Here is a 21693-nt window from a genome sequence, read left to right as displayed (position 1 = left end):
TTAAAGCAACTCTAATCCCCCTATGAGGGAAAAAGGGTAGAAGGCATGTTTCCTGGTTCAACTCTGCAGCCTCCTAAGATGTAAATTGACTATAATCAATGACAATAGTCATTGATACTGCTTTCTATTTTACATAGTACTAAATGAAATCAATTATTTGATTTAGAAATGAGGTGCTACAAGAACCAAGTACCTTGTTCAATGCTACACTGTTATAAGCTCAAGTGCAATTTGAGCTCAAGCTCAAACCCACTCTATTATTTCTCCAGCCCAATTTTTCCCCAATTGTAGAGTTTCAGCTATCTTCTCAATTTATACTTTGGTTTTTGGGCCACATGAAACAGTGTTCAGGGCTTACTCGAGCTCTCTACTCAGAGATCACTCCTGGCAGTGGTCAAGAGACCAAGCGCAATGCCACAGATTAAACTTGGGTAGGCCACATACAAGGCAAGCACCTTAGTACCTTTACTATCTCTCTGGCCCCTACTTACATTTTGTTCCACAAGTAAAAGCAAAGCATCATTCCATCTCAAGTTTTTTATCACATCTCAACTAATATCTAAACAAACTTTCTGAAATAATAACCACTTGTCTTCTATTATAGAATAGCTTGAGTCTTATTCTATAAAAATCTTTTCTTTATCCCTCACTAAGGATATAACTTTCAGAGGTACAAGAATCACCATGCTCAGAATATAAAGACTAAAGCTGCAGTCAGATAATACAGAGGTTAAAGTGCACTTGTTGGGGCCAGAGGGATGGTACAGTAGGAGGGTGTTTGCCTTGCACTCAGCAAACTTGGGTTCGATCCCTGGCATCCCATATGGTCCCCTGAGCACTGCCAGCACTCCTCAGTGCAGAGCCAGGAGTAATCCCTGAGCATCCCTGAGCATCAAAGCTAAAAAAAAGTGCACTTGTCATGCAGTCAACCCTAGTCCAATCCCTAGGCACACATGATCTTCCAAGATGCCAATCTGAAAGCCCCAAGCATCACCAGTTGCAATTTGAAGAGCCCAAGCATTTTCAAGCCAAGCACTAACGGAGTGGCCTGGGTAATCCCTGGCAAAGCAGGACCCTTGCACTGAACTGCCAGCCAGGTTGGCCAAGAATCATCCAGATACTTAAATGATAGGAAATCCAAATAATTGGAATATAGAAAACTGGAGTCCACTCAAATCTACAAAGTATTAAAGTATCTACTTTACAGCACACAAAAAGAAATGCTCTAATCAGCCACTGTTTTTACAGACACAGACTAGACCAGACCAGAGGCTGGTACAAGTATTAGCAATACAAATTTGATTCCTTAGGGATTTTTTCTCTGCACCATTTAGTCTCTCTGGGCATCTGATAATAACACTATGTGATTACTTTGGTACTTGTGAAGCAGAGAGGATATCCTATATCTAAACAAAATGGTGCAATCATCTCAAAAACTGAACAAGGCAAAAGGATGCTTAGTTTATGAAAAAACACATCCAATACTAGAATTTTATATTAGGAAAATGCCATTTTTTCTTTTATAAAACAAATTACATAAAGGTGGACATAATTGTTATAGAGATCCTTAAAAAGAGCATGAATGTTTAAGATTTTTAGATGCATCAAAAGAATACCTTCACCTTTAAACAAAGATCATTCTGCACTCCAAAATTTTTGGAGGACACCCCAAATCAGTCCTTGGTCAGAAAAGGGAGGCTCAGCAGGACTAGCCTTACCAAGCACATCAAATGTAGGTGGAGCTTGCCACATTCTCCACCACTGGAGTTCCCTCAGAGCGATCCCCCATCTACTGCAGTCGGTGGGGTGAAGTATCATTACCATAACTGACGTCAATCATGATGGAGGTGAAGCGGGGGTAATCTTCAAGGATTTCACATATGGAAGAGCACCTTGGTTGTGAGGAGTAGCCCAAGGCCCTTCCCAGGAAAAGAAGCAGGCACAGGGGCCAGGACTCAGGCTCCATTTTGACCCAACATTTATTGTCCTTTTACAACATGTCATTTTTGGTTTAGAAACTGCTTGTGATTAGTTTTCCAACATTAACTCAAAAGCATGTAAAATGAAATCAACCTACTCTCTATATAAACACCCAGCAACTGTGGCCCTTCACCCTCCTGCCCAGGTTGAGTAGGAGAAAGAAGGGGGGGTACAGGCAGCATTGAGTGAAGTGCAGATGCCTACTGTGGGAGTGGCAGTAGAGCCTTGGTTCAAACCCACAGGTTCCCTGCACTGCCCCAACCTACAACAGAAATGGCGTAGGTACAAGGCCCAATTCCCTGTTGGTAATTCACTCTGCTTCCCAAATGAAAATCGCTTTTATTTTATCGCTTTTGTATATTTTTGCAACAGAAACCCCCTGTCCAAAGTCTGACTGTAGTTGAACTGTTCAGACTGAGGAATGGAGCAGGCCGTGGGCGCACCCCCTGGTCCCACCTGGGCGAGCGCCCCCACCCTCAGGGAACAAGGTCCAGCCAGGCCAAGCTGGCTACCACCACTTAGCCATACAGGTCATCATCATTGTCTTCCGTGTACACACTGCCACCTGTGCCACCTCCACTGCCCTGACTAGGGCCAGCTCCACCCTGGTTTCCTGAAGGGAATCTGTGTGCACAAGAGCAGAGCAAAAAAAAAAGTTAAGACAGAACCCACTGGGCCAGAGAGAGAATACAGGAAGCATGTCACAGACCCTGGCATGATCCTCTGTACCACACATGGTCCCCTGAACACCACCCAGAGTGTTCCCTAATTATCACCAGGTGTGGCCCAATCCCAGAAGACAGAACTCACTTGGGCAAAGATAGCTCCAAAGGCTAAGCAATACTTTACATGCTGGAGACTCAGATTGATTCCCAGAACATTGTCAGAAGTGACTATAACCATAGAGCTGGGACTATATCTTTTGAGCACCACTGGGTGATATCACCTCCCCATCCCCAAGACATAATCCACTAAGGATTTTCAGAGTCACCCATTCACTTTCTTAGGATACCCACTCCTCTTAGTTGTCAAGTTTTGTAAGGTAACGTAAGTACTCCCCATAAGTTACCTGAAACTGCCAAAGCCCCGACTTTGTTGAAGAGTCTGAGCAAACATCTCATACTTCCGAATGTCATTGTCACTAACAGAACGGCGGGCAAAACGCATGGCTTCCTCAAAGTGATCTCGGCGAATCTCAGGCACTGGATCATCTTCTTCTACCTCCTATAGAGATGATAACACAATCAGGGTCAAGCCAAGGTCTCCTTAGATTCAGTCCCTGATCTTCCCACACACCACTAATAGTGTACTTTACCTGTCTCCCAGTCTGTCCAAACTAACCAAATCTAGTAATCTGTCAGGCCAGCCAACCTAAGACCTGCTTTTAAAAACCTGCATTCTATAAAAGGATCTTATCAGAGACTGTCAGGGGCCTATATGGAGAAAAGGTGCCACTACAGTGAAGGAGTAAACATGGAAGCTTCTGTAATTTCAAGATGGAGCAACAGTAGAGCATTTGCCTTGAGCATGCTCACCCAGGATTGACTTCTAGCATCCCATATGGTTCCCAGATTATGATTCCTAAATGAAGAGGCAGTAATAACCTGAGAATTGCCAGGTTTGGCTCAAAAACAAAAAGATTCAATAAAATTTCTGTAATTCAACTGTGATAGCAGTTCTGTGTCAATATTATGTAAATAGTATAGTATAGTACAGCTAAAAAGGGAGAAAGTGGGCCTGAGAGATAGTATAACGGGTTTAAGGTCCTCGCCCTAAAACAGCCTTCCCTGGTTCTACTATGCCAGCACTGCACATGGTCCTCTGAGCACTGCTAGGGATCACTTCTGAGCACAGAAAGAACCACTAAGGATCACTGGGTCTGGCCCAAAAATTTAAAGAAGACAGTATTTTGTCCAGAGAAATAAATATTGGCTGGAGTACACACTCTCCATTTGGGTAACCTTGTTTTGATGTGCAGCATGGTGGCCCCCCTCAAACACCAAGTCAGGAGTAGCCCTTTGATGTGACCCAAAACCATAATACAAGAATAAATTTTGTAACCTATAAATGAAGCCTTAACAAACCTAAGATTTTTTAATTTAATGTGAAGGGCTCTCTCAGTGCTTGTATCTGGATTACACTTTCCCTATCCTTACCTAGTAGTCTCACTTTCTTGATCACATCTTCTTAAATCAACCCCACTTTTTTCCCCAATTCCTACAATCCTACTTCTTATTTAAGGGCCTCATCCAGTACCATTCCTCACTCTTTGCCCAAATTCTATCCTTTTTCCACAGTTCAGCTCAATTCCATCTACTGCTGAGCCACTCTAATTGCTGAGACTTAAAAGAACTATTTCATATAATTAGTGTATCAGTTAATTTGGTTTAATTTGGCAGGGGAAGGGACTAGAGGGATAGTACAGAGGGTAGGGCATGTGGCCAACCAGGGTTTGATCTCAGGCATCTCACATAGTCAAGTACCACCAGAGGTAATTCCTGTGTGCAGTCAAGAGTATACCCTGACTGTCAACTGCCAAGTATGAACCCAAAACAAAACAACAAAAAAGTAACTCCTGGGGCTAGAGTGATGGTACAGTGGGTAGGCATTTGCCTTGCACGTTGCCAACCTGGATTGATTCCCTGGCATCCCATATGGTCTCCCAAGTACTGCCAGGAGTAATTTCTGAGTGCAGAACCAGTAATAACCCTTGAGCATCGCCAAGTGTAACCCCCCAAAAAACGGAAAACAAAAACAAAAACAAAAACAAAACCTCCTGAACATCACTGGGTGTGACCCAAACACCAAAATAAGTTTGGCAGTGGGCGATGTGAGGGGGTCGAAGGGTGCAAGTGGTATATAGAGGGAATTAAATCCAGAGCCTGATATACCCAAAGCATGTGTTCTATAGTTGTTTTATACTGTGTTCTACATTGTTTTATATCCCCAAACCCTTACAGGGATAGGTAGAAGCCAATGTCTAACTGGCTTCTCCCTGTCTGTACATAAAGTAAAGGAAGCCATTAGTGGGTTTTTTGCCCCCAATGTCCTCTGTCCTTATTTTATAACATATATGCTCCATATTCTGCATTTTATTTCAGAAGTTCCATGAACCACAAAGGACAAGTCCATGGACCCTAGGTTTTAAGTTTTATTTCTTTACTTATAGTCTTCCTAAATGGGCACTACCAGTCCCCCTTCCCAAACAGGGATGCCAGAATGATGGACATGGTAGTAACCTGAGTTACTATCAGATGGATGCTTTGTTTAAAAGTGGATCACCAGTGGGGTACTGGTTTTTCTGGGAAAGGGGCAGTAGGCCAAGTGTCTGAGAACTTCTGACCTATATAATCTTTGTTTTTCCTCATGGATCGTAGTTCAGACTTAAGTTTGCCCATCCACAGCAACTCCTGACTGAAAAGGTTAAAGCGGAGTTTTCTTTCTTTTTGATATTCTGCTAAATATCTTGATCAAATGGCCAAAACATTGTGCTCTCTAAATCCAAATGAGGTGAAATTTATTTTCTGGTTCCCCAAAACTGATTCATTCTAAAAATGGATGCACACTTACCATGGCTGATGGGTTTGTCTGTCTCTCCCGTTCTCGCCTAATCTCACTCTCAATGGATTCACGAATGGCAAGCTTGCAAGCACGTTGGCAAATCTCTGTCAAGTCAGCTCCAGAGAAGCCATTAGTCATCTTAGCCAAGAACTCCAGATCCACATCCTGAAAGGCAGAACAGATAATGTAGCTAAATGATAAAGCATTTATCTTTTGATCTCCAGTGCAAAAATTAACAGAGCTACTCTGCATTCACCCTCTCCTCCTAAAACATGCTCAGAGTTAACGCAATCATTATCAATGTTAAGTTTGTCTCATCATTCACTGCCCTATTCTGTTCCTGATCCTAGAGTTTCCTAATAACCTCAAATTTTCTATCTCCCTTTGGAGAAACTATAACCGCAGTAATCCCTAATAGTCTCCCTTCTGTCAAGAAATCAAAGCACACCACACACTATCCTGAGGATTCAGAGCCCCGTGACTCTGCACCTGCCTTGGCTACTGGGGATTTGCGTAGGTTGGCCTTGAGGATGGCAACACGAGATTTCTCATCAGGAAGAGGGATGTAGATGAGTTGATCAAGGCGACCAGGTCGCAGGATGGCAGGATCAATGATGTCAGGCCGGTTGGTAGCGCCAATGATAAACACATTCTTTTTTGTAGACATGCCATCCATTTCTGTCAGTATCTGGTTGATGACTCGATCAGCAGCCCCACCACCATCTCCAATGTTGCCACCACGGGCTTTGGCAATTGAATCCAGCTCATCAAAGAACAATACGCATGGGGCAGCTTGGCGAGCCTGAGGAGGGACAGATTTACTATGTATTAGCATAACTGGGTCTCTCAGATCTAAGAAAGGAAAAAAGGTGACCTTCACTGACCCAGCCAAGTTGTCAGAAGATTTTAGGCTCTTACAAAGAGCCTCCTGTCCCCAAAACAAAACTCAATTCCCCCAACACCCCCTTTGTATTTTTGTTTAGGGACACATCAATGGTGCTCAGGGCTTACTCTTGGTTCTTCGCTCAGGAGGACTCCTGGCAGGGTTCAGGAGACCATATGGGGTGCTGAGGATTTAACACAGCACAGATCAGCCACATACAAGGAATGGCACATGCATGTCTGTACCAGGCCTGCTCTACTATCTCTCTGGGGCCCAGAATTCAGTCTATTACAGCTTACCTTGTCAAAGATTTCCCTGACATTGGCCTCAGACTCCCCAAACCACATAGTGAGCAACTCAGGACCCTTGATGGAGATGAAGTTGGCCTGGCACTCATTAGCAATGGCTTTAGCCAGCAGAGTTTTCCCACATCCAGGAGGTCCATAGAACAGAACTCCTTTGGAGGGTGTCATGCCAAACTTGAGGAATTTGTCTGGGTGCTCCACAGGATACTAGAAGAAAAGCAAAGGGAGTTCAGAGGTATTCCTACAGACTGAAAGAAAACTAAGCAAACAGAAGCATCTGTGTCCTACTATCCCATGGTGCTTACAGACTACTATGCCTCAAAAGAAAAGCAGGTTCCTACTCATTTGTGGAATATAAAGTAACACAATACGAGACTAATACTTAAGGACAGTGGAGACAAGGGCCAAGAGGATTTCTCCATGGTTTGGAAGCCTGCCTCATGTGCTGGGGAAAAAGGCAGCTGGGATGGAGAAGGAACCACCAAGTAAATGATGGTTGGAGGGATGGCTCGGGATGGGAGATGAGTGCTGAAAGTAGACTAAGGACTAATACAGTATCTGTATTGCAAACCATCAAGCCCAAAAGTAGAGAAAGAGTAAGAAGGTGCCTGCCAGAGGCAGGGGATGGGATGGGGTAGGAAGGATACTGGGTACATTGGTGGTGGAAAAATGGGTGTTCAATCATTGTATGACTGAAACTCAATCATGAAAGTTTGTAACTATCCCACGGTGATTCAATGAAAAAGAAAAAAAAAAAGCAGGTTCCTGAATTAAGTTCTCACATTTCCTACTACGAACATGCCAACATTCCTAGACCCCTGCTCTGTTAAAATGTATTGAGGTAGTAACTCACCCTAAACCAGATTACTAGCCTACCTGGACCAGCTCCTGAAGTTCACGTTTGACATCCTCCAGGCCCCCAATATCCTCCCAGGTCACCTGTGGCACCTCCACTACAGTTTCCCGCAGTGCTGATGGATTGCTCTGGCTCAGGGCCCACTAAAAAGAGTAAAAAGAACTGGGAATAAGACTTTTTAGGGGAATAGTCAGAGTACATGTGTGTATCTGAGATACAAGTAGAATCCTTACCCGGAAGTCATCCATAGTAACTGCCAGGGAGTTCATGACTTCAGCATCAATGGTCTCATCTTCTAAATCAATAAGATCCATCTTCTTGCGGATGGCCTGCAGAGCGGCCTCAGAGCACAGTGCTGCCAAGTCAGCACCCACATGCCCATGAGTCTCATTGGCTACCTGTGAAAAAAATATCTACTTACTATCCTGCCTCTGGAACGATAGCACAGCAGGTAGGGCGTTTCCTTGCACGCGGTCGATCCGGGTTCGATTCCTGTGTCCCTCTCAGAGAGCCCAGCAAGCTACCGAGTATCCCATCCGCACAGCAGAGCCTAGCAAGCTAGCCGTGGTTTATTCGATATGCCAAAAACAGTTAACAAGTCTCACAATGGAGATGTTACTGGCGTTCACTCGAGCAAATTGATGAACAATGGGAGACAGTGCTACAGTGCTACATCCTGCCTCCAAGACCTAGCTTATAGAAAGCTTAAAGACTACAGAATCCTGGAATCTTCCCGACCCTGGAAACTAACTACCTCTTTCACAGGCTAGGGTTTAAGCCTGTACTTAAGGCCTAAGAAATAAAGCTGCACCCAGATTGTCTGGTTTGTTTGGGAGCCACACTGACTGTACTCTGGGCTTACTTCAGGCTCAGCACTCAGGGTCCAGTTATGCCAAAGGTTTGGGAACCATATGCAGCGTTCGGGAATTGACCCTGGGTTGGCCACATGTAAGCAAGTACCTGACCCGCTGTACTGTATCTCTGGCCCCACCAAATTCTGATTTAGTCTAACATAGTATGTATTGTTATATATGTTATATAGTTATATATATTAGTATATGTTATTTAGTATAACATAGTATAGTCTAACTGAGACACATACCAACTTCAATTTCTTGGATTAAGGTCTTAGTTGAAGTTCTCTAGCTCTTCCCTAACCCAAGAATCAAAATTTCTTCTGGGAAACTACCAGTTCCTTTCGACTGTCTGCAGAAATCTAAATTCCCAGCCAATCCACATCACTACTTCACCTGTTCTAGGTCCACATCATCTGCCAGCTTCATGTTCTTGGTGTGAATCTGAAGAATTTCCAAACGTCCCGTGGCATCAGGAATTCCAATATCCACCTCTCTGTCAAAACGACCTGTGGGACAGCACATGAATATAAAAGGGGATTGTCTTTGGTCCAGAGGAAAGAAGGAATAGGTTTGGCTTGGCATTAATTACTGAAATCTCCTTATCATGTAAAATGGAAGATCCCCGAGTCTCAGGCAAGCCAGTTATGACTGATCACTTGAAAAAAAAAATGGAAAGAATACTGTTTAATTGATAATTGCTGCACTGTTTTTAAAATAACACTAGCACACTTGGGGGCGTTAAGGGAATGGATGGGACACCACACCCACAGGCTACTCCTGGAGGTTGTGGAGGATCATAGGACTACTTAAGAGTCACTCCTGGAGGTGGTAGGTGATCATAGTAGTGCTTAAGATGTAACTAGGGTTGGCATATAAGGTAACCAAGTGCCTTAACCCTGGACTCTCTCCACCAGAGGGACAATTCTTAACAAAATAATCACATAATTAATGGTTGTCCCCACTTGGGGGAGGGAGGGAACTGGCATAAAATTGTGGTGGCTATATGGTAAAATGTGGCAAAGGGCTAGTCCCTGGGCCCTACTACTGAAAATATGCTAGTAAGAATTCAAGAAAGGGGCTGGAGCAATAGCACAGTGGGTAGAGCATTTGCCTTGCACGCAGCCGACCCGGGTTCGATTCCCAGCATCCCATATGGTCCCCTGAGGACCACCAGGGGTAATTCCTGAGTGCAGAGCCAGGAGTGACCCCTGTGAATCGCCGGGTGTGACCCAAAAAGCAAAAACAATAAATAAATAAAATAAAGAATTCAAGAAAGCCTCAGGACTAGTGACTGAAACAAAGGGCAAATGAGATCAAGAATAAGCTCAGTAAAGTCATCATCTCCCTGTGAGCAGGGATAGGGTTCAAAGAAATCTGGTTTCTTTACCAAACCGTCGTAGGGCTGGGTCAATGCTGTTTGGTCTGTTGGTTGCTGCCATAACAATCACATGAGCTCTCTGCTTTAAGCCATCCATAAGGGTCAACAACTGTGATACAATACGTCGCTCCACCTCCCCATGGGTCTGTCAAGACAGGGTATCTGGTCAGAAGTCAAGCCTGGACCTCTAAACCCCCCTCCCACAGTGGTCCCTCAGGTAAATCCTACCTTCTCTCTTTTGGGAGCGATGGCGTCTAATTCGTCAATGAAAATGATAGCCGGAGCATTCTTCTCAGCCTCCTCAAAGGCTTTACGAAGGTTGCTCTCAGACTCACCAGCCAACTTGCTCATGATTTCAGGACCTGACAACGGCATGAAGGCAATTACAAAATTATACCCTTCTTCACTCCCAAATAAATCAGAAATTTTTATTTGTCCAGCCTAGGAAACATTCCAGGTGAGAAGGTGGTACCTTGCCTACTTTCTCACACTCTACCAGCCACTCTCCCAGAACAGGCATCATCAGGCCAGGCTAGAAAGAAGGGATACAGTGCATGTCATAGAAGAGCTTATGTGAAGATAATAAATGCTCTGGGATCTGATGACCTTCTACCACCAAATATCATCTCAAGAATCACTGATCTTAGCCAAGCTTCCCTTAAGCAGTCTCAAACAACAGCTTCTTCTATTTGTGTATGTGCACACGTGCATGTTTTATAACACTGAGCTAAACTCTGGACAAGCAAACCTTTTGACTTCATTCTAAATTATTCCCTGCTAAATGCCTTTAGTCTATTCATCTTTCTCAAGAAACACTAGATCAGATGCATCAGAGTAGAGTATCTTTTTGTTGTTGCTTATCTGTCCGTAATGTATCCCAGCAGAGGAGGCTAATGTGTACACAAGAACATATATGCAAATGAACACAAGACTCTGTTATGCTCAATTCAGGGTTGGGTCCAAACACAAACTAAATAAAATCTCGTACCATTAATCAAGAAGAAAAAGGCTCCAGTCTCATTTGCCACAGCTCTAGCAATCAGGGTCTTCCCAGTCCCAGGAGGTCCATAGAGTAGGATTCCTCGAGGAGGCTTAAAACCAAAACAGAGAGTGTGATCAGGTTCAGACTCTAACCTCCCAACCCCCACCCACTTGACAATGGCTCTATTAAGGTTTCTAGCTGGAGAGTAAACATCAGAGCTCAAGCCTCACAATAGTAAAAATAAACCTGCAACAGTAGCTGCTAGGAGAATTTAGATTTACTTCAGGGCTTATTCCTCTTATCAGCAGAAAAAACAACAGCTAGAAAGTTGGCAACAATTATGATTACTTGTGTATGAAACTAAGAGCAGAGAAACCATTCTAAGAAACTGAAATTAGTAGAGTTCGTGCCCAATTCAATCCGCTTAATCAATGGCTGAATAGCAGTATCCTACGTTAAATTAATTGAAAAAAAAAAAAAAAAAAAGAAAGAAATTGAGATTAAAGATCCAAGAACTAGGAAAAAGAAAACTGGGCCAGAAATTTGACTTTATAGACAAACCAAGGAGCAAAGACTCGCTTAACCAGTAAACAAAAACTGTTGTCAGGGGCTGGAGCGATAGCACAGCGGGTAGGGCATTTGCTTTGCACGCAGAAGACCTGGGTTCGATTCCCAACATCCCATATGGTCCCCTGAGCACCGCCAGGAGTAACCCCTGTGCACTGCCGAGTGTGACCCAAAAAGCCAAATAAATAAATCAATAAATGAGTAAATTTAAAAAAAAAAATTGTCAGAGGCCTACAGACTCCTGAAATTCCAACCATCCAGAATTACATACTGGGGGGCTAAATCGATAGCACAGTAGGTAGGACATTTGCCTTGCAGGCCTTACTGGGTTCGAATCCCAGCATCCCATATGGTCCCCCTCGCACCGCCAGGAGTAATTCCTTAGTGCACAGCCAAGAGTAACCCCCGTGCATTGAATTACATACTGGAATTCTTTTCCTTACGACCAAACCACAGAGTTTGTCCCTCTTTGAAACTATATTTTCAGTGTTCTCATCCACAAGGAACACAAGGTAGAACCAACCAAATTTTTTATACAAAATTGTTGGGGTCAGAGTGATAACACAGTGGGTAGAGCATTTGCCTTGCATGCAGCCCACCTGTGTTCAATCACCAGCATCCCACAAGGCCCCCTGATCCCGCTAGGAGTAATTCCTAAGTGCAGAGCCATGAGTAAACCCTGAGCATTGTCTGGGTTTACTCTTTACCAAAAGCCACTAAATGAGTTAAAAAAAAAAAAAAAGACAAAATTCTTTGTACACTGCATACTAAGGAAAGAATGATTGTTCAATCAGTATATATCCCACTAATAGGACCTATGAAATCTTTTTTCAGTTTTTAAGGATCACAATAAAAAATTTTAAATAAGATACATGACAAAGAACCTTAAAGTTTTGCTCTGTCTAGATCATTAGTAGCTTTTATGAATTTATATATAGAAACATATCCCTTTCTATATATCAGTACCTCTCTAGCCCGAGGTAACACTGCAAAGTATGTAAGTCAAATCATCCCATCACCCTCTAAGGCTTGGTCCCATAAAGTCCAGAATGCTTACCTTCACACCAATTGCCTTAAAGAGGGCAGGATGTCTCAGTGGCAGCTCCACCATCTCCTTAATCTGGGCTAGCTGTTTTCTGCAGCCACCAATATCATCATAACCTACTTCATTCAAAGACTCTTCCTCATCCTGAATAAGAGGACAGGGTCAGAGAGATGGTACAAATTAGAATTTTTTTAAACTGGGAATGGGTAGAATTCTTTCTTCATCACTTCTTCCAAACTATCCCAGGAAGCTGGAGAGATAGTACAGTGGGTAGGGCACTTGTCTCGCAAACAGCCAACAGAGGTACTATTCATGGCATGCCTAATGGTCCCTTGAGCACCACCAGAAGTGATTGCTGAGTACAGCCCCAGTAGCGACCCTTGAGCATTGCTGGGGGTGACCCAAAACAAAACAAAAACATCCCACGAACCTGAGAGATGGTTCAAAGGATTAGAGCTTGTGCTTTGCATTTCAAGGGCCAATGTTCAATAACTGGACTATAAGTTCCCCCAAGTACCACTGGGAGTAGTACCCTAAAGCACCTCCAGGTATCCCCCCCAAAATTATCCTAACTACCCAGATGCTTTAGGTTCCATACGCATACGCATATAGCACTGTAGCACTGTCATCCCACTGTTCATCGATTTGCTCAAGCGGGCACCAGTCACGTCTCCATTCTGAGACGTTTTGTTACTGTTATTGAATACCCATATATACATGTTTATATTATTGTTTCCTTGGCGGGGGGGGGGGGAAATCAACATTCAGTGGTAACAGTGGGTTAACTTACGGGCATGCACATGTTTTGTTAACTTAACAAAACATGCACACTAGCAGCTAGAGAGGTAGTATATAGCACGTAGGATGCTTGCTTTGCACATAGCCAACTTGGATTTGATGCCCAGAATTTTATACAGTCCTCCAAGCATTACCAGGAATAATTCCTGGGTGCAGAGCCAGAAGTAACCCCTATGCATCACTGGATGTGGTCCCAACACAAAACAAAATGTACACTAGACCTTTGAGCCATTATCCCTGCCATGAGTTCCACTCATTCTTTATTTGTTTTGCTTTTTGAGGACATACCCAACAGTGTTAAGGGCTTACTCTTGGTTCTGTGCTCAGTGCTCAGGAGACCATGTAGGTTGCTTGGGATGGAACCAAGGCAAATGCCTTACCTGCAGCACTATCTTTTCCTTCATTCCCAGGCTCCACGTATTTTGGAAATTATTAGTACAATTTAATGAAAATTTTTTTTTTTCTCTTTTTGGGTCACACCTGGCGGTGCACAGGGGTAACTCCTGGCTCTGCACTCAGGAATCGCCCCTGGCGGTGCTCAGGGGACCATATGGGATGCTGGGAATCGAACTCAGTTCGGCCGCGTGCAAGGCAAACGCCCTACCCGCTGTGCTATCACTCCAGCCCACAACTTAATGTATTTCTAATTAAAACAAATTATTTTAAAAGGGAGAATAGAGATAACTCAAGTGATCTGGAGCCTGGAACATGTTTTGCCTTCAAGAGGCTGAGGTTTGATCCCTGGAACTGCATGATTTCCCAGCTGTCAGGAGCAGCCTGACATTATGCATTGTTGGGTGTGTACCAAAAACAAACAAAAAAACTAATACAGGTATCAGATGTCCTCAAGAAATGAATACTGAGGTTTCCTTTACTACAAAGAAATCTACTTCCAAAAAGCATCTAATCTTGAGAGTTACCAGGATTGTCCCCACCAAGTAATCATGAAATCCATGACTATTATCAGGTGAGCACTCACCTCTCGTTTGATGGGTTCCCCTTCACAGTGGATCACAGTGTCTGGAGCAACAATGCAATAAGGACTGGGATCTGTCTCCACTACTTTGAACTCTACAGCACGCATTCCACCCCGAACAAGAAAAATGTCTCCTGTGAGAAAAAAAGAGCACAAAGGCAGTCAGAGATGTTCAGTTACGAGATCAAGCCAAGAATTTCTCATAGGAACCTGGGAGTACAGAATGTCATGTTCACAGGATATTGCCCTACTTTCTTCTTTCCAGTCCCCTAAGAAGACCTTATTGAGCATAAGGCAAGAGAAACCCGATCTTTGAAGAATCCTTCTGCCACTTAAGAGAACAGTGAACATAACAGTATGTGTCAATCCATAAGACTGTTAATTCTCAGTTTTTTTGTTTTGTTTTGAGGAAAGGGGTTGGTGTTTGGGCCAACACAGCAGTGCTCAGGGGTTACTCCTGGCTCTGCACCCAGGAATCACTCCTGGTGGATTCAGGGGACCATATGAAATGCCAGAGATCAAACTTGGACAATCTCTTGGCCCCAAGATCTGTACTTTAGGGATATAAGCAACCTAAGATTTCAAAACCACCTATACCAAATGAAGAGCTGCCAAGTACAAACTACACTTTAAACAGCAACATAGCCAAAAGGGCTCCCCTCCTCTAGACAGAAGACAAGATAACTCTCCTCCTGGATCAAGGAGTAGGGGAGTAGAAGTGAGGAAATAGAGAACTGAGGACAACAGATAGGAGGGAGAAGAAACTACACATGAAAATATGCACAGAATTTGTTTGTACAAACCTTTAAGGAAAGGAAGGTATTCCAAGGTTAACTTACTCCCAAGCATCTTAACAAATAACCATCCTTAAGCTAACCCCTTAGAATTCTCTATTACCTTTCCGAATGGGTCGATAAGCTTCCAGGAAGTACGGCTTTAGATAAACCTCGAAGAGATTGCCAGTGATGCCTTCCACCGTGTCATCGATGGGTAGCACATGGATACGTTTGCCGTACTTCACATCAGGGCATGGCTGGATGCTGAGGATGACAAGCAGACTCCACATTACCAACCACACTGCAGCCCCAAGCACTGGGTGTCCGAAAGGGCCTGGCACAGAGAGCTGATGGCAAGTGAAAGAGAAAAGGCAGGGATGGCTTTAGGTGAAGAGGCAGGGGGATAGGGTGGAATTGAGGGTAAAGCAATAGCCAAGCAGAACTAAGGTCATATTCAGGGAACGACAGTAAAAGAAAAGCTACTGGGGTTACTCTCAACCTCTGAGAAGACCCACACAACTAAAAACTCCAAAGACATGAGGAAGAGTCTTCAATGAGAAACATCCAAGAATGACCCTTTCTGGGTCTCAGAAGTAAAAAATAACTTCAGCGAAAAAGTGACTAGACACCTCCAGGAAGGAGGCCACATAAAACCTAAAATCCATGGGTTAAGAATCAGAAGGCCCAATTGTTTCTGGCCAAGCCACGGGTGGGTAGGTAACAGTGGCAAGAGATAATTCCAAGATGAGGACTCTTGCAGCTGGCTCAAACTATGTCTCTCTCCTAGATATGCATGGATGCCTAAAAAAAGACCTGCCAGATCTACCTTCCACACCCAGCTCATTTCATTCTCAATTCTCAAAAAAAGTCACAAGTGAGGTTATGTGGCAGACAAACATCTTCAAAAATTCTTAATGAGGATTTAAGTTGTAATAATTCTGGATGAATAAAGGCTTCAAGAGGGCCAGAGATATGGCTCAAGAGGTAGAGCAAACGCCTTGCTTCTGTGAGGTTCTGGGTTCAATCCTCAGCAGTACACGGTCCCCTAGGCAATGCTGCATATACCCCTAGTGGACCAGCACTTCCAGTAGTACCTCTCCTCTACTCAACAACAAGGTAACTAGAAAAGTCAGAGGAAAGCCAGCTTTCGTATACAGTTCAACAGCAGAGCACTTGCATTCTGTGCATGAGTCACCAGGTTCAATTCCCAGCACCACACACCAAAAATTCCACAAAGATTTTGAAGTCCTAGAGAGATAGTTTCAAATACTAAAAACAACCCGAGGGGGGGTGGGAAAAATCTTCCTACAGTTAGAAAACTTCTTATATCTATAACTGCCAAGGCCTTCATGGAGGTCCTGCCTGTAATGCAGGCTGTCTCTGGCCTCCCCTCCCTGAGGGGCCAAGAACCCCACACACACCTGATAACATCCCCTAGGCGTACTCGAAGGTTATTCCGAACAACTCTATTCATTCGAATCTTCTCATCAGAACATGTGTCATCAGAAAGCACAATGCACACAGCTTCCCGCCTCTTCTTTCCTTTCAGCAACACTGTGTCACCTCGGAACAACTGGAGTTCATCCATCTTGGGCTGAGGAAAGAAGGTTAAGGCCTTTGGGTGACTGGGCCAGGGGATAAGCAGCAGCCCTGGAAGTTGGGATGCCCAGTAAACCCCACTCTATCTGTGGTCACTGCAAGAAAAAATGAGAAAAGAAACCTGGGAAAAGTCCTCAGGTTAAGTGCAATAAGGAAAGTTTGGACTATAGACCCATCTTACCTGGGACAGTGACACCACACTATTGTCCTCATTGATGGCTTCATCAACAATTAACCGATTGGGACGGTTCTTCTGTTTAAGAATGGCTGTAGATAAATCATCACCTTTTGAACTAGAAAGAAAAAATGGGGCAAGAAAGACAGTATAAGGGTTAAGGAACTTGCCTTATATCCTGCCAACCCAGGTTTGACCCCTGTCCCCTGGACCATCAGGGGTCACTCCTGAGCACTGAATCAGGAATAGCCCCTGACCACTGCTGAGGAAGGCCCAACCCTCCACGAAAGAAAGAGAGCGAGAGAAACAGAGACAGAGACAGAGACAGAGAGAATATAAACCTTAAGGCCAAAAAGATAGTACTGACAGGTTAAGGAGCTTGCCTTGCAAGTGGTGAACTCAGTTCAATTTCTGGCAGCAATTATGAGTAGAGTCAGGAGTCACCCCTTTATCTGAGCACCACCAAATAAATATGGCCTAACCTCCCAATTCCGCCCCCCCCGCGCCCCAAGAAGTCAACCCCAATGATCCATATACCAGTGCTACAAACACCACCAGTCTCTAAAATTCTCCTATAACTTGTAACAGAAATTCAGTTGTTATCATGAAAAGAAATATCTAGTACATATTAGAGATTATAATTTCTATTCCATCAGAACTTGGCATTCTGATCACTGATAACTATAAAGCCTTAAGAGACCTTCCACAAGGGTCAAGGAACTATGGCCTACGGAAAAAACAAAGTGGAGACTGAGTAGCAATTAGAGAAAATTAAGGTAGTCTTAGTACAGAATAGTGATTAAGAGTAGGGACCATGCAGTCAGATCTGCTTTGCCTGAATCCCAACCCCACTGGTGCTTTAACTATGAGCTAGCACTAATGTCCTAATCTATAAAATGGAGACCACAGTAATACCTATCTCAAAGGGTTCTTAAAGAGAATTAATACTGAAGCAAGGAGATGACTCAAAGCGCTGGAGTGCATGCTTTGCAAGACGGAGTCCCAAGTTCAATACCCAGGTATCACAAGATCCTAGAGTTACCTGGGAATAATTCCCAAGCACCACCCCCAGGGTGTAGGCCCCAGCAACTGCTGGGTATAACCCAGAACCAACCAGAAATAATAGAACTATACAAGACACCATAATCCAACTTACTATACTGTCACTATGATTAGCATTATACAACAAAGCACCAGAGTATATGCTTTACGTGCAGGAGGCTGGGTTAGATTCTCAACACTACAGAATTCCCTTCCGTAGCACCACTGTGACTCCCCAAAAACATCCAGCTAAGTGAGGCCCAAATGCCACACACACCTTTCCCAAAGAACTAAATAAAAACATAACCTGAGGGGCTGGAGCCATAGTACAGTGGGCAGGAGTGATCCCTTAGAAGCAGGACTAAGCCCTACCCACCACTGGGTGTGGCCCAAAAAACAAAACCCTAAAGCCAGAACATCCTATTTATTACCCAATGCTTATTTCGGGGGTAAAAAAGGAAATAAATGAAAATTAACAATTTAAAACCTTCAGAGAGGCTGAAATTCAAAAAATATTTTCTCAAACTTCAGTTATTTTTTCAAAGTCACAAAACTCCTGGGAAGTTGGTTCAAAGTCAAAACCAGAAAATGCTGAAACATGAAACAAATCCATGCCACTTATGCAAAAAGTTATCCAAACTGTAAGAACATATTCTATTATATCCTAGAAACTAATATTTGCGATACTAATTTCTTATCTAGTTTACCTCCAGCCATCAACACTAGACTCAGTTGACTCTTCCATTTGATTTTTTGCTTTGGGGTTTCGTCTGGTGGCACTGGGGCTACTTCCAGACTTGGTGCTAGGGGGACAGGCAGTGACAGACGTGACAAGTATTGAATCCAGGACAGGCTTCCACATGTGAAGCATGCACTCCAGCCCTGAGTTATCTCCTCAGTCCTGGATTCTTCCTTTAGATTACAGTTTCTTAGAAAATGTTCAAGAAAACGAGAGCATTACCAAAATAAGAGGCCAGGCAGTGGAAGAAATGAGTAAGCAAAATCTTCTTCATGAACTATTTCTTTAAAAATTAATGATTATCAGTCAACGTCCGGGGGGGGGGGGGGGAGTCATATATCAACAAACCAAGATAATATCCCGTCTTCTGGGAAATATCTTCACGGCTTCCCGAAAAAAAGAAATGCCATTTAGATCTAGAATACCAGTTCAGGAGTTATGGAATTTTACATCATTTAATTCTGATACAACCAGCAGAAATATAACTTCACTAATCTAACAAAATTGCTGACTCTCACATACTCTGTATTTTTAATCACCATCACTTTCTGGGTTTGGTATCTGGGCTATATCCAGAGATGCTTGGGGGTCACTCCGGGAGGTGATCAGGAACCAGGCAGTGCTGGGGATGGAACCTAGGTTTCCCAAAGTTCCAGCCTATTTAGTCATCTCCCTGGCTCTTTTAATTATCACTTTTAGTTTCTAGCGGGGAGAATTACAGCCTTGTGGAAGAGCACTTGCCCTGCAAGTGTGAGAAAAGGTCAATAAATAAATAAACCAATTCCCAAAAGTGGACTTTCCTCAGCTTATATGTGCTTCCTCTAACCAAAAGCAAGGTACCAACAGAGTAGGATAACACAAGGCTTATCAACACCCTCAAAGCAAGTTCAGCCATGTGATAACTAAAGGTATGGGTAAGAAATCCATAATCTACATGATGTGTGGGTTGTCTTCCCCACACATCAAAAATAAAATATCAATCAAAGACTAACATCTTCCTGCTTAATCCTAAGAACTAGGGCAAGAGAGGGAAAAAAATACCAGGTCACACTAACAACCCTATTTTTTGTTTTTGGGACAGGGCTTTCTCCACACTGTGCTCTGGGAACTCTCTTGGCAGAGCTGGGGGGGCGGAACTTTAAGGGGATAAAATCCTGAATCTGCAGATGCCAGGCAAAGGCCTTACCTGTTGCACTATGTTTTAACTATGCATTCTAGGAAAACCTACAATCTGCCTATCTTTTCTAGCCCTGGCACCGGAAATAAATTTTATGGTTTTTTAAGGCAAAAAGACCTTTAATCCCACATCTACTGAGATTAAAGAAAATAATCTCAGAACAAGATTTTGGCCTGACCACAGGCCAAGGGCATCATTGGAGACTCTTTGAGATGCTCCTCATTGTCTCCTGCATGAGTCAGGCCCTTTCCAGAACCTTGGTGGGCCACCGGCGACTTGGGAAGTTCGGATACAAGTCATCAAGATGACCTAGGGGATAAAAAACCGCCTATGATGCCAGGTTTCAAGAATTTTTTATTTTTATTTTTAGTCCTGAAAACGAAACAAAAATAACGCACCAAACTCACTGGATAATTTAAGAGACTGCTTTAAGTCCTTTAAAATCGACAACCAGGTTGTGGCCTAGTGGTAAAGGATCACCCTTGCTTGTGTGAGCCATAATGGGTTTAAAAAACAAACAAGGGATAATGAGTTTAAAAAACAAGCAAGAAAAAAAAAAAGTAGAAACTTGGAAGGGAAAACGCTCACACCTTACAAACCTGAACTCCACGAAAAACCCGGAAGGGGATTTGCATATTCGAGTTTCCTTTCCGCAGTGTGCCCTTTTTGGGGGGCGAGGCTGGGGGGAGGGGTAATCTAAAGTTCTAGATTTGAAGTCCTGTGGGCACAGGTGGCCGGGTTTGGTCGGGGGTTCTCCTTTTGGGGGGGAAGGGGCCGTCTCACACCCCAACAACAACTTGGGGCAAGGGGCGTGTGTAAGCCCCGGAAGCATTAGCGTACTCGAACCCTCACGCCGCGAAGGCGAGTCCAGAGCCCCCTAAGAATGCCCGAAGCAGAAGCGCGCCGCGTGAGGAGGGGACGCGGACTCCACTTCCTCACGCGGGCCCGAGGGGGCCAGGCCCGCCGACCCCTGCCAATACCCCCCCCCCACACACACACACACACACACCCGGTCCCGGAAGGGCCGCCGGCGGTCCCGGAGCTCCGGCCGCCGGACCGAGGCCTTCACGTGGGCCCTAGTCCACGCCCACCGGGCCCAGGGAGAGCGTCGGGCCCGTTGGGCCTGCTCTCTCGGGGGCCTGAAGGCTTTCCCGCCGGGGGCCCAGTCCTGAGGCCGGCGGGCGCCCCTCAGGCCGCGGGCTCGGCGCCGAGCGGGCGGGCCCGAAGCCCTCAGAGGCCGGGGCGGCCGTTCCGAAGGAGCCAATCAGGCCGGCCGGGGCCTGCATGACACAGCACGATCCGGCCCAGGCCCCGACCCGGGCCCGACGCAAGCCCCGCCTAGGGGGCGCGCGGGGCCGCAGCCGGGCCCGGTGCGGCCCGGCGCGGCCCGGCGCGGCCGAGCCCCGCGGCCCCCCTCGCTCGCCCTCCTGCCCTCAGGCCGACTCCCCCTCTCCCTTGTCTCCACCTCTTCAGACGCGCCCACGGCCCGGCCCGGCGGGGCCTAGTCAACGCCGAGAGCCCGCGGCGCGCGCACCCGCGGCGGGCGCGTGCACACACTCACTCAGCTCCGGAGGCCATGGCGCGCGCCTTTCCCGGCCGGCGGCTGTGGCGGCCCGCGGGTAACGGCTACGAGGGCTGGCAGGCGACCGACGCGGTCGGGACTCGGCTCTTGGGGGAGGGGGCGGCAAACCCGCAGGCGGCCTCCCTCTCGCTTCTTCCCAGTGGCACCCGGGCGGTGAGCGGGCGGGAGACGCAGGCTCCGGATCCGCGAGGGGGCAGCGGCAGCGACGACTCAAACGACGGCTGCAGACGCTTCGCTGAGACTGAGCAGAGAAGAGCCGAATCATCGGAAGGAGAGGTGCCTTCACTCCAGCCAATCAGCGTCTGTCCTGGGGACTACCGCCCGCCTCTCCGCGTCTCTCCCCAGCAACCCGCGGACCGGAGCCAATCAGGAAATTCGCTTGTGGCCTGGCTCCCGCCTCTGGGATGCAACACGCC

General features: G+C 45.3%; 1 protein-coding gene across 2 annotated transcripts; it reads right to left on the bottom strand.

The window, feature by feature from the left end:
• Positions 1-1961: 1961 nt before the first annotated feature.
• Positions 1962-21534, bottom strand: VCP (valosin containing protein). 2 transcript variants are annotated; one of them, XM_004600214.3, is made up of 17 exons: positions 21257-21534; positions 16745-16856; positions 16386-16558; positions 15086-15228; positions 14192-14322; positions 12427-12558; positions 10809-10911; positions 10049-10182; positions 9830-9965; positions 8836-8948; positions 7819-7983; positions 7606-7728; positions 6724-6936; positions 6035-6343; positions 5551-5706; positions 3050-3204; positions 1962-2604 (listed from the first exon to the last, which is right to left on the bottom strand). In XM_004600214.3, exons 1-17 carry the CDS (start codon positions 21271-21273, stop codon positions 2499-2501), a joined length of 2421 nt encoding a protein of 806 aa, XP_004600271.1. In that variant the 5' UTR covers positions 21274-21534; the 3' UTR covers positions 1962-2498. The 2 variants fall into 2 exon arrangements, with proteins under 2 accessions (XP_004600271.1, XP_055001822.1); XM_055145847.1 differs by lacking the exon at positions 21257-21534 and having other exon boundaries at positions 16386-16658.
• Positions 21535-21693: the final 159 nt, after the last annotated feature.

Source organism: Sorex araneus, chromosome 1, assembly GCF_027595985.1.
Source record: "Sorex araneus isolate mSorAra2 chromosome 1, mSorAra2.pri, whole genome shotgun sequence".
Classification (NCBI taxonomy): domain Eukaryota; kingdom Metazoa; phylum Chordata; class Mammalia; order Eulipotyphla; family Soricidae; genus Sorex; species Sorex araneus.
This window is presented reverse-complemented; position numbering and strand designations above follow the sequence as displayed.

Bases quoted from the DNA above. Each gene is read 5' to 3' on its own strand.
- VCP (XM_004600214.3), bottom strand. The intron at 16,559-16,744 runs GTAAGATGGGTC...TTCTTTCCTCAG, and splicing joins GTGTGGTGTCACTGTCCCAG to CCCAAGATGGATGAACTCCA. The intron at 15,229-16,385 runs GTGTGTGTGGGG...TGTCATCCTCAG, and splicing joins CGCCTAGGGGATGTTATCAG to CATCCAGCCATGCCCTGATG.